At 45.2% G+C, this 13,062-nt stretch overlaps 1 protein-coding gene across 1 annotated transcript in view; it reads left to right on the forward strand.

Annotated features, from left to right (window-relative positions):
* Positions 1-2,403, forward strand: part of LOC144686126 (hemicentin-1-like) — a 418,005-nt gene extending 415,602 nt beyond the window's left edge. Inside the window, 2 exon segments of the mRNA XM_078551270.1 lie at positions 1,739-1,865; positions 1,967-2,403. Coding sequence (XP_078407396.1) covers positions 1,739-1,865; positions 1,967-2,324 — 485 coding nt within the window. The 3' untranslated portion in view covers positions 2,325-2,403.
* The last annotated feature ends 10,659 nt before the right edge of the window (positions 2,404-13,062 follow it).

Consider the following 13,062-nt stretch of genomic DNA (forward strand, 5'->3'; position numbering starts at 1 on the left):
ACACACCTGATCTCCCACTGCCTGTTTGGAGAGATCAGGACATGGAGACCTGGTTTCTTTTCCTGCTTTTATCAGGGGCACTGAGATTAATTTATTCAGCAGTAACCAGGGATTGAATTTGAGGCCTATCCAGTCTGTGTGGCCCATGTGTTACATTTATAAACTGAGCCAAGAGAGCCAGAACAGAGAGGGTTCCGTTCTGCCCATTGCTGCTACGTTGCTGCGATGTGACATTGTAATAATGCAGAGTGGAACGAAACAGGAAAGGGCCTCTTTGTACCTCTCAATTCCTCACACCCACACTTGCTCAGGCCACACTTGGAAGACTGCCAAGCCCCTTATTTCAAAAGGGGCAAAAATACTTTGGAGAGGGTGAACAACATGAATCATCCCAAGGGATCGACAATATAAGAAGATTAGAGAATACAGAGCTCTAACTCCAGCTATCTCTGGTGGCAGTGACCTGTCGGTGGGTCAGGACAGACCCCCGGGATGGTAATGGAGGAGACTGGGACGTTGAATATAATCGTGTGTATGTGTGTGTGTGTGACTATGTCAGGCACTCATCTGTGGGACAGCTCTCCCAAATTTGGCCTCAGGCCCCAGGTGTGAGTGAGGATGACTTTACAGGGTCGCCTGTGCAGGATGTGCCTTTGCCATGTCCTAATTCGATGTCGAGGTCGCAACTGAGTGAGTCCATCGATTTGATTCTTCTACTCCTGTTTTACGAGAGTGAATGGGAGTATCGGAGGGATGAGGGTGTCTGCAAAGGGATGTAAACGGGTTAAGTGAGTGGACAAAAAAATTGGCAAAAGGAGTATAATGTGGGAAAATGTGAGGTTGTCCACTTTGGCAGGAAGAATGAAAAAGCAGAATATTATTTAAATGGAGAGAGACTGTAGAATGTTGCGGTACAGAGGGATCTGGGTGTCCCTGTACATGAATCACAAAATGTCAGCATGCAGGTACAGCAATGAGGAAGTCAAATTGAATGTTAGCCTTTATTGCAAGGGGGATGGAGCATAAAAGTAGAGAAGTCTTGCTACAACTGTACAGGGCATTGGTGAGACTGCACCTGGAGTACTGCGCACAGTTTTCATCTCCTTACTTGAGGAGGGATATACTTGGATTGAAAGCAGTTCAGAGAAGGTTCACTCAGCTGATTCCTGGGATGAAGGCTTTGTCTTATGAGGAAGGTTTGAGTAGGTTGGGCCTGTGCCCATTGGCGTTTAGAAGAATGAGGGGTGATCTTATTGAAACATATAAGATTCTGAGGGGACTTGACAGGATGAATGCTCAGAAGATGATTCCTCTCCTGGAGGGATGTAGAATTAGGGGGCACAGTTTAAAGATAAGGGAGTCTCTCACTTAAGACAGAGATGAGGAGGAATTTCTTCTCTCAGAGGGTCATCAGCCTTTGGAATTCTCTTCCCCAGAGCGCAGTGCAGGCTGGGTCATTGAATATATTCAAGGTTGAGTTAGGCAGATTTTTGATTGACTTAGGGTTATGGGAGCTAGACAGGAATGTGGGGTTGAGGTTACAATCAGATCCACCATGATCTTATTGAATGGCGGAGCAGGCTCGATGGGCTGAATGACCTAACTCCTGCTCCTAATTCTTATGATTTTATGAGCTTTGTTGGGCCAATTGTCCTTGCCTTGTGTTAGGGATGTTGAGCTATTTCTGTCTTCTTAATAACCGGACAGCCCTCCAATCAAATTCTCTTCTTTATTTCAGATATTGATGAGTGTCAGGAACAGAATATTAAGTGTGGACCGAACCAGATGTGTTTTAACACCAGGGGCAGCCATCAATGTATAGATACCCCATGTCCAGCCACCTACCGCAGGGGAGCCAGCGCAGGGTAAGGGGAAGAACTGTGTTCAGCTGTGTCCTTTGGAAAGCGTTTTTTTTTTCCTTTTTCTCAACCCATTGCCGCCTCCCTTTTCTGTTTCTGCCCTCCAGGACCTGCTTCCGCCGCTGCATCCTCCAGTGTGCGGCGGGACCCCTGGCGTTGCAGTACAAGCTGCTGACCCTGCCCCGGGGCATCCCGGCCAAGCACGACGTGGTCCGGCTGTCGGCCTTCTCGGAGCGCGGCGTGCTGCAGAGCCGGACCAACTTCACCGCCATCGAGCAGGACCCGGCGAGCCCCTTCGCCATCCGCACCGAGGAGGGCCGCGGGATCGTGCACACGCTGCGCCCGCTGGCGGAACCCGGGGTACACCGCCTAAAAGTCAGGGCCACCACCTACAGCGAGCACCGAACGCTGAAATACCAGAATGTCTTTGTCATCGTTATCGCCGTGTCCCCGTACCCTTACTGAGGTGGGCAGCTTCTCAAGAGGGAGGAACGCGTCGTAGGCAAATGTGCCGATACCAATTTCTATTCTTTCACTATCCTGCAAAAACGAAAAAAAAAAACCCAGATTGTTTATTTTTTTTCTCTCCGAAAAGGCTGAGTTTTCCCACCTGGGCGACAGTGACTCTCGCCAGGCCCTTCAGAGCTCCGTCCTTCCGCGTTTTGCGGCCATGTCGTGCTCATAGTTACGTCTTAACTACCCAGAGGATTTCAGCCCCAACGTGGAGCTGAATTCCGCAAATCTGCTCGCGGGTGAGTTAACACCAGGGACGCGACGAGTGTTAACGTTACTGTTTATAAGGAAACCACCCCCCACCCCAGCTTATTTTGCAATTTTCCTTCAGGTTAGGCACCCAGTCGATATGTGACTCTGGTCCACGCTACTAGATGCCCATTGAGTGGCCTGGCACAGCCATCCGCAGTTTCTACACTATGGTTCAAGAAGGCACCCTGCACCCCAAACCGCCACCCCCCCGCCACCAACCACTCCTCGGGCTGACCAGGAATGGGATAGGAGAGCAACAATGAAGAGCCTCAGCACATGCTGCCATTTGCAAGCACTGAGCGCCATCTCTTCAAACTAACCCAAGAGCTGACACCTGGCAAGTGTCTACTGCCCAGTGGGCAAGGATAACTGATGCCCTTGTGAGCAAAACATTGAGTATATTTAACAGGTGTGTTGCTTTCTCGGTACTCAGGGGAGCAGAAGTCGGAACAGGCTCCCCATGGACTTGCCATCCCTTTATGAGAAGATTGAGATGGGTAACTCTTGTCTAATCGAGGTTGGGTTTAAGGATTAACCAAATATTTAACTTGTTCTGATTTTGACACAACGGCCACAGACAGACAAAATCCATCACTACTTCCCAAAGGGGTTTGCTTAAAAAAATTGCCACTGTTTTCCTGTGCGATTTTTCTTTACACTTAACCAAACGGCCTGTTGGAAAGGGCAGTCAGTTCTCTCTGTCAGGCCGCGTGTGAGGATCTGTCAGGAGATAAACAACACCGTGAGGGGTCTGTTCACAGAGGATTTGTGTGACGCAGCTACTCTGAGCATTGGCGTGAGTGGGGTTTGAGGAGGCTGGTCTTGTCATTGTGCACTTGCCACTTGTGCCTCTGAAAGTGGCATAGATGAGGTCAGTGTGTGATTTTCAGTACCTGTGGCCTCTGTATCACACAGGAGGCAGCTGGCATTGTTTCTCTGGTAGTTCCCCCACCCACAGCGTTCCTCACTTTGATTTTCAATCTTTCGATATCACGGCCGCCCTCAGTGGAACTCTAACCCTTCGTCTCATTGCTTTCTCTCTGTCTTTAAAAATCCCAAAATCTATTTTTTTAATTACACCTTCTGACAACTCTCCCGTATCCTCTGCCTCAACTGGGTAGTTGATGTCCCTCCTACATCCCCCAACATTCAATCTCCTCTCGTAAACCCCCTACTGCTCAGCCTCTGACTCTCCCTCTCCTCAAACCACCCAACATTCAATCCCCATTCCCCTCCTCTACCGCTAGGACCCCCTCATAGATATTACAGCAACTCCTGCCTCAGTACCCTGGGTCTCCACATTGAAATGGAGATTCACCACAGCAATGTGGTTCTCATTGTTCACACTCAGATTGAAGGACCTCAGTTGACAGGGAGCAAGCAGTTGGACGGCCAAATGAAACGATGTCCATTTTTTGTAGGAGTCACCGAGATATGTTTAATGTTACATATGAACATACGAATTAGGAGCAGGAGTAGGCCACTCGGCCCCTTGAGCCTGTTCCACCATTCAATAAGATTATGGTTCATCTAATTTCAATCTCAATCCATATTCCCACCTACCCTCAATAACCTTTCCCCCCCTTGCTTATCAAGAATCTATCCACCTCTGCCTAAAAAATATTCAAAGACTCTGCCTCAACCACCTTCTGAGGAAGAGAATTCCAAATTGTCTCAACCCTCTGAGAGAAAAAAATTCTCCTCATCTCTGTCTTAAATGGATGATCCCTTATTTTTAAACCGTGGCTCCCTCGTACTAGATTCTCCCTGTCAAATCCCTTCAAGATCTTATATGTTTCAATCAAGTTGCCTCTTGCTCTTCTAAACTCCGGTGGATACAAGCCTAACTTGTCCAGCCTTTCCTCATAAGACAACCCACCCATTCCAGGTATTAGTCTAGTAAACCTTTTCTGAACTGCTTCCAATGCATTTACATCTTGTCTTAAATAAGGAGACCAATACTGTACACAGTATTCCAGATGTGGTCTCACTAGTGCCCTGTATAACTGAAGCATAACCTTCCTACTCTTGTATTCAATTCCGCTTGCAATAAATGATAACATTCTATTAGCTTTCCCAATTACTTGCTGTACCTGCATACTAGCCTTTTGCAATTCATGCACTAGGACACCCAGATCCCTCTGCATCTCAGAGCTCTGCAATCTCTCATCATTTAGATAATATGCTTCTTTTTCATTCGTCCTGCCAAAATGGACAACCTCTCTTTTTCCCACATTATACTCCATTTGCCAGATCTTTGCCCACTCACCTAACCTATCTATATCCTTTTGTAGCATACTTATGTCCTCTTCACAACTTACTTTCCTGCCTATCTTTGTGTCATCAGCAAATTTAGCAACCATACCTCGGTCCCTTCATCCAAATTGTTTATATAAATTTTAGAGTTGAGGCCCCAGTACTGATGCCTGTGACACACACCACTCATCACATCCTGCCAACCAGAAAATGACCCAATTATGCCTACTCTGTTTCCTATTAGCTGGCCAATCTTCTATCCATGCCAATATGTTACCCCTTACACTATGAGCTTTTATTTTCTGGAATAACCTTTGATGTGGCACCTTATCAAATGCCTTCTGAAAATCTAAGTACAGTACAACCACTCATTCCCCTATAACTACAGCACATGTTACTTCTTCAAAGAACTCCAATAAATTGGTTAAACATGATTTCCCTTTCACAAAACCATGTTGACTCTGCCTGATTATCTTGAATTTATCTAAGTGCCCTGCTATAACGTCTTTCAAGTAGCTTCTAACATTTTTCCCTATGGCAGATGTTAAGCTAACTGGCCTGTAGTTTCCTGCTTTCTGTCTCCCTCCCTTTTTGGATAAAGGTGTAACATTAGCTCTTTTCCAATCTAATAGAAACTCCCCTGAATCTGGTGAATTTTGGAAAATTAAAAGCAATGCATCAACTATCTCACTAGCCACTTCTTTTAAGACCCTAGGATGAAATCCATCAGGACCTGGAGACTTGTCAACCCGCAGTTCCAACAATTTGCTAAGTACCAGTTCTTTGGTGATTGTAAGTTTCTTGAGTTCTTCCTTCCCTTCCAATTCCTGAGTTACAGCCATTTCCTTTATAGTGAAGAGCGATGCAAAATACCGGTTCAATTCATCTGCCATCTCATTATTTTCCATTATTAATTACCCAGACTCACGTTCTATAGGACCAATACTCACTTTGTTAACTCTTTTCATTTAAAAATATTTATAGCAACTCTTACTATCTATCTTTATATTTCAAGCTAGCTTTCTCTTGTACTCTAATTTTCCCTCCTTATTAATCTTTTATCATTCTTTGCTTTCTTTTAATGTTCTGTCCAGTCTTCTGACCTGCCACCCATCTTTGCACATTTATATACTTTTTCTTTAAGTTTGGTACTACATTTAACTGTTTTAGTTAACTACAAATGGTGGTTCCTCCCCTTGGAATTTTTCTTTCTTGTTGTAATGTATTTATTCTGTGTATTCTGAAATATCCCTTTAAATGTCTTCCACTGCACCTCTATTGACATATCCCTTAACCTAAATTCATCAAGGCTCCTTTGACAGCACCTTCCAAACCCACAACCACTACCATCTAGATGGACAAGGGCAGCAGATAGATGGGAACAACACCACCTAGATGTTTCCCTCCAAGTCAATCACCATCCTGACTTGGAATTCTATCACCGTTCCTTCACTGTCGCTGGGTCAAAATCCTGGAACTCCCTTCCTAACAACCCTGTGGATGTACCTACACCATATGGACTGCAACGATTCAAGAAGGCACCACCTTCTCAAGGGAACTAGGGATGGGTAATAAATGCCGGCCCAGCCAGTGAAGCCCACATCCCATGAATGAATAATTTTTTTAAAATTGCCAGTTCACTTTCGCTAGCTCTGCTTTCATGCCCTCATAATTGTCCTTTTTTAAGTTTAAAATACTAGTCTTAGACCCACTCTTCTCTCCCTCAAAATAAATGTAAAATTCAATCGTATACCTACGGGCACCTTCACTATGAGGTAATTAATTAATCCTGTCTTGCTGCACAATACCAGGTCTAGTACAGCCTGCTCCCTGGTTGACTCCAGAACGTACTGATCTAAGAAATTATCCCAAAAGCAGTCTATGAATTTGTCATCTACACTACCTTTGCCCATCTGATTTTTCCAGTCTAAATGTGGATTAAAATCGCCCATGATAATTATCGTACCTTACTGACAAGCTCCTGCTAGTTCTTCTTTGATACCTCATCCTACCATGTGATTACTGTTAGAGGGCCTGTGCACCACTCCCACAAGTGACTTCTTGCCTTTATCTTTCCTCATGTCTACCCAAACCACTTCTATATCCTGGTTTCTTGAACTTAGGTCATCCCTCTCTATTGTGCTAATGTCATCTTTAACAGAGCCACCCCTCCACCTTTTCCTAACTCTCTCACCCCTGAATGAGCTGCTATATATGTTGCAGCCCCTGATGTGTCTGAATGTGTTGTGCTGAATTATGAGATCCAGTGTTTGAAGGGTCAATAATTGCAGAATAGTCACAGCTCTGTGTCAGCCAGCTGTGATTTTTTATTGTAAAACAGTGCCACAAATCCTGCATGAAATGAGTTTTCCCCCTATTTATTTACCTTTATGCAGGGTCCTAACATGTTCAGGGAAACATTAAAATGAGGGATTGAGAAAAATAAACTTTTAAAACGTGTGCCAACTTTTGTTACAGCAAAGTGGCCTGAATGTCTTCTTATACACACGTACACACTCACTCACGCAAACGCAATTCCAAAACTACAAATCCTTTTGCCTGATTTTAATCTCGTGGCTACTCATCGTTTCAGTGTTGGATTAAACAAGCTGAGCAACAGCCTGGATAGACTGATTGGTCAGAGTCAGCAAGACACCACCAAACATTTCTGCACATTGACCTGGAAATAAACAGGAAAGAAAGACTTACATTTCTCTAGTGCCTTTCACCACCCTCAGGACATCCCAAAGTATTTCATAGCCAATGAAAAACTTTTTGAAATGCGGCCATTGTTTTAATGTTGTAATAAGAGTCTGGATGAGTTAGGGTTGGATTAATGTAGAGCAACAACATCATCCTCCATTATCAGACGGAATAGAACATGGATCTGCATCTAAAGTGCTATAACCTGCAAGGCTACAGACCAGATGCTGGAAAGTGGGATTAAAATGAGTGGCTAGTTTATTTTTTTTTCTCTTTTTGGCTGGCACAGACACAATGGGCTGAATGGCCACTTTTTGTGCCGTAACTTTTCTATGATTCTATAGCAGAGGCAGCAATGGTCAGTTGTGGCTTAAGACCGGCCCTGATCTTTCAGGCATGTTATAGCACAAATGGTGCCATTAATTTGCCTGCATTACTTATTGTAAGAACAGAATCAGGAAAAGGTGAGGTTGTGAGTTCCAGGGAAACCAAGGCTAGCTCTCCGAAGCTTACAAGGATGGAGAGGTGATCTCATTGAAACATATAAGTGTAACATGCAGTTTAAGCACACAGACAGCACAAAGGTTAAAAAAACAAGGTTTCTTTATTCCACCGGCATCAAAACTGTATAAACTTTCAAGGGAAAGCTTAATTCCAAGAAACAACTATTTACAGAGAATATTCACCATGGGTGCTTCAGGTCTCTGACCTAGTTGGGGCCTCACCACAACACTCACCAGGCATGGTCAGGCATGTCCTGCTGCCCTCTCTCTCTCCATGAGGCTTCTCTGACTCAGGGGTGCTGTCAGTCAGTCTGACTAGATCCCATTTCCCTTTCCTGGCTCTTCAGCCACCCTCAGGAGCCTCAAGCCACCTAAGCCCAATGCCACTCAAAGTCCTGGCTGCTTTCTCCCTTGCCTCATGGCCTTTGGCCCCACCCCCTCAGCCTGTCAAAGACACTGCTTCCTGCAGGGAGGGGCCCACAGGAGCTGACCAGTTCCCCTACTTGGTGTGCTCCTCCACCATCACCACCTGCTGCTGGAGGCCCTGTTACATTATATTCTTAGAGGCCTTCACAAGGTGGACGCTGAGAGGCTGTCTTCCCCGGCTGGAGAGTTCAGAACTAAGAGGCAGAGTCTCAGGATAGGGGGTCAGCCATTTAGGACTGAGATGAGAAATGTCTTCACTCAGAGGGTTGTGAATCTTTGAAATTCTCTAACCCAGATAGCTGCCATTCAGTATATTCAAGACAGAGATTGATAGATTTTTTGGGAATTAAGGGATAGTGCGGGAAGGTGAAGTTAAGGTGGAAGATCAGCCATGATCATAGTGAATGGTGGAGCAGTGTGAGGACAGCGCACATTGCAAGTAACTGTGGCTGTAATGAGCTCACTCCCAGGCTGACTGACTCCAAGAACAAGTCCTATTCAGTGGATGATATTAAATGAGAAACTTTGTTTTAACATATAGGCCATGCTGCAGTTAATTTCACTATGCATGTAACTGATCACACTGAAACTGACACAGGAACTGAGAGAGGTTTGAAGGAGCAATCAGTGAGAAGAGAGAGAAAAGAGCAGACGAAGAATTGAAGATCCGACAGTAATCCGCAGAATGGCAGTGGTTTTGAGAAAGACAGACAAAGAGGAAGGGAAATCGAAAGGCGCCCAGAGAGATAAAAGTAATTGGCAGAGAGAAATAGAGAACAGCAGAAAGCTGAAGAGAGATCTGAACATAGACACTGCAGAGAAATAGAGTGTGCCAAAGAAATAACAGGGAGGCTCATAGGAAAATAGAATCGCAGAAAATAGAGCCATAGAAAGAAGGGGGAGAAAGAGAAAAGGTGGAAAAGCGGTCGGGTTTGCAGTCAAAAACCAACACGAAATGGACTGAGTCACAGAAAAAGTGACACTGGAAAATAGAGACGAATAAGGAGAGATTGGCAGAGGAAGAATTTGAGAGGGGACCAACAGAGGGAGAGAGAAGCAGATGGAGAGATAAATGGAGAAAAAGAAGATAAATAGTTTGGGATGCGGACTCCTTTGGATCGGGATGGACTGGTGGGTGACAATAATAATATATATATAGTAATGAACCAATTACATGGAGTAATACAAATACTTACTGAGAACTTGACAGTGAAGAACAGCAGGAATCAATCAGTGCATCAGTGAAAGAGAATTCACTCTCCTCTGTGTTGTCCTTCAATCCCCAGTAATTGCCATTGATTTTTAAAAAGGTTTTTTTTTTGTGTGAACTCGTCACTAAAAATGTTGACAACTGTTTCTATACGGATCTAATTGAGGTCAGTGACTGCTAAAACAGCTCTGGGTTGTTCACCGCTTCCAACAACAACTTGCATTTATATAGCGCCTTAAAAAGTGGAGTTTAAAAGTAATCGGCAGTAAAATGCCCCAAGGTTCTTCACAGGCGTATTACCAAACAAAATTTGACGCCAAGCCACCCAGGGCATATTGGGACTGGCAAACGAAAGGCTTTGTCAAAGTGGTGGGTTTTAAGGAGCACCTTAAAGGAGCAGAGAGCTGGAGAGGTTTAGGAAGGGAATTCCAGAGATCAGGCACCAGACAGTTGAAGGCACAGCCTCCAATGGTGAAGTGATTATAACTGCGGATGTGCAAGAGGCCAGGAGACGAGAAGTGCAGTGATCTCAGTGCTTCATTGCCAGGCCATGAGGTGGCCTAACATGTTCAAATAAATCGCTGGGTCAGTAGATAGCTGGAGATGGGGTGGTGGGGTGGGGGAGTGTAGGGAGTTCGCGGGGCAGGGCGAATATAGACAGGGCAGAAGGCTGAAATCATCACCTACCATCTCGGGGTTGAGAAGTGAGACAAGTTAATGGATTTAAGAAGAGAGTGAATAAATCTAAATTTTCCATCAAAATATATATATGATTAGCGAAATTTTCAGAAATAAGGTACAGTTTATTCAGGAATACAAGAAAAAAAAGTACAGATTTATTTATACATTTCCATACAGTGAACATTTACAATTCGATATATATAATTACAATTGCAATGATATGTCAGGCAAATATCTCGTTTAAATATTTACAAGGTAAAGTGACAAATATTTCAATTCTCTTTTGGAAGCCGCACACAGTCACTGCAAACAATGTTTGTTTTAATTAATAATTAATCTATACTGCATTCACTTAAAGCTTTCATACATTTAAACAGTATACAAGAGGTTAGTGTTGCACTGAGACACCGCAGGCACCAGGTGGCAGCCAACACCAGTACACTTTAACACACAGACCAGGTGTGTGGAGAGAGATTTGGAGAGTCCAGGTAAATGGGACTGTGCTTAGCCTGGTACCCAGTTACCCTACTGAGGACTTACTAATAAATCAAATGCAACTCCTAATTGAAATTATAATCAAACCACAGTAAGAACTTGATCCCTTTTGTAATTAAAATAATCTGTGTTCAGGCGCTGTCCCATGTGACATTAAACCCTTTGGAAAAACACTTAAATAAGTTCCATCGTGGTGAGTGTCATGGGGAGGGTTAATTATGAAGGGTTTTTTTATTACAAGGTTTCACTATAAAAGGGGTTTCATAATAAGGTTTGCAACTAAAAAGAGTTTCATTGTAAAATGGCAATGCACTGTGGTGCCAGTGGTCCTTGTCGAAAAAAACTGTTTTATTTAGTACCAGGAATCTTCTAGTGATACAATGTTGAACTGTGCACATCAAGGTGTACCAACATTCACCCCCTGGCCTGTATTGTATTCGCTGATGTCAGTATAACTGACCTTTTGAGAATAAGTAGAGAAAAGTTAGACCTGGTTCCTCGCACCTGACCACTGGGAGGGTCAAGATGGGTCCTACTGTCAAATACACATGAATGGACTCCAGCCTGCGAACACATTGGTCTCAGCTGTGACGACTCGCACAGTCGAACAGTTTCTACCACGCTCTGCCTGATATTGAGCAATATAAGTGCAGAGAATTGGGGCTGTTTTGATTTAAAAAAAACAGGAGGGGAGGTGAGCAGGGGGAATTTCATGGATTATTTGACAGTGATGTTTGAATGGGATAAGACGAGGTGGATAGCGTGCTCAAAGAATGAAGGAACGGATATAAAATTAGACTCGGGACTGAGGAGACCAGGAGGTGATTTGCACAGCGAGATCTGCGGAATGTACCATCAGAGTTAGTGACCGAAGCAGGGACTTCGTAAATAATTCAGTTTTGAGACAGGTAGTTGAGAGAATCGGGAACAAATCGGGCACATGGGAATTGAGTTACAGTTCAGAGAGGTGTGGTTTCTAGGAGGAGCAGTAGAGGATGGACACCTACACAGACTGGAACAGTCAGCTTCTGTTTTGTAATCTCTGTGTCATGTGGATGATGAATACAGTGTTTGGAGACCCTCGGTTTGAATCGACAATTTCAGGAGCAGAGGGTGATTGGTTGGGTAGAGACCTGGTCATGGTGTACGGTGCAGGTATCGAGGGGCTCGGTCCTGGTTTCCTGGTGGTTCTGATTATCATTCTTCTGCTGTTGCAATTTTGATGATTAGTTGCAGGATCTTTTACCATTTTCTTAAAAAAAAACAGACAGGGCAACAGGTGGAGGAGACACCATAGCACACATTAGGGGGGGAAAGAAGTAAAAAAACAGACTGGGTTCAGATCAACCGGGTATTTCTGAACCTTTCCCTTAAAGCCTGTACGATTTGCATCAAAACGGCCAAAAACGGAGGGTCCATGTCCAGGGCTGTTTCCAATGGCGAGGGTTGTTTTTTTGTTTGGATCATGTTCGTACGGCTGGCGGGCCAGGGAAAGAACTTTTATCTTCTCCCGCCAAAGTTTCTTTTTGAGAGAGTAGAAGAGTTTTTTTTTAAAAATGCCTAACCGAGTTGTTGTCCCCGCCCCCACCTCCATCCTCCAGGGGTCACAGCACCATGGTGGGGATGTGGTGTGCCAGGGGTCACAGCACCATGGTGGGGGGGGATGTGGTGTGCCAGGGGTCACAGCACCATGGTGGGGGGGGATGTGGTGTGCCAGGGTCACAGCACCATGGTGGGGATGTGGTGTGCCAGGGGCTCACAGCACCATGGTGGGGATGTGGTGTGCCAGGGGTCACAGCACCATGGTGCTTGGGATGTGGTGTGCCAGGGGTCACAGCACCATGGTGGGGATGTGGTGCCGGGGGTCACAGCGCCATGGTGGGGATGTGGTGCCGGGGGTCACAGCGCCATGGTGGGGGGGATGTGGTGTGCCAGGGTTACAGCACCATGGTGGGGATGTGGTGCCGGGGGTCACAGCACCATGGTGGGGGGGATGTGGTGTGCCAGGGTCACAGCACCATGGTGGGGATGTGGTGTGCCAGGGGGTCACAGCACCATGGTGGGGATGTGGTGTGCCAGGGGTCACAGCACCATGGTGGGGATGTGGTGTGCCAGGGGGTCACAGCACCATGGTGGGGATGTGGTGTGCCAGGGGTCACAGCAC

Source organism: Cetorhinus maximus, chromosome 10, assembly GCF_964194155.1.
Source record: "Cetorhinus maximus chromosome 10, sCetMax3.hap1.1, whole genome shotgun sequence".
NCBI lineage: Eukaryota > Metazoa > Chordata > Chondrichthyes > Lamniformes > Cetorhinidae > Cetorhinus > Cetorhinus maximus.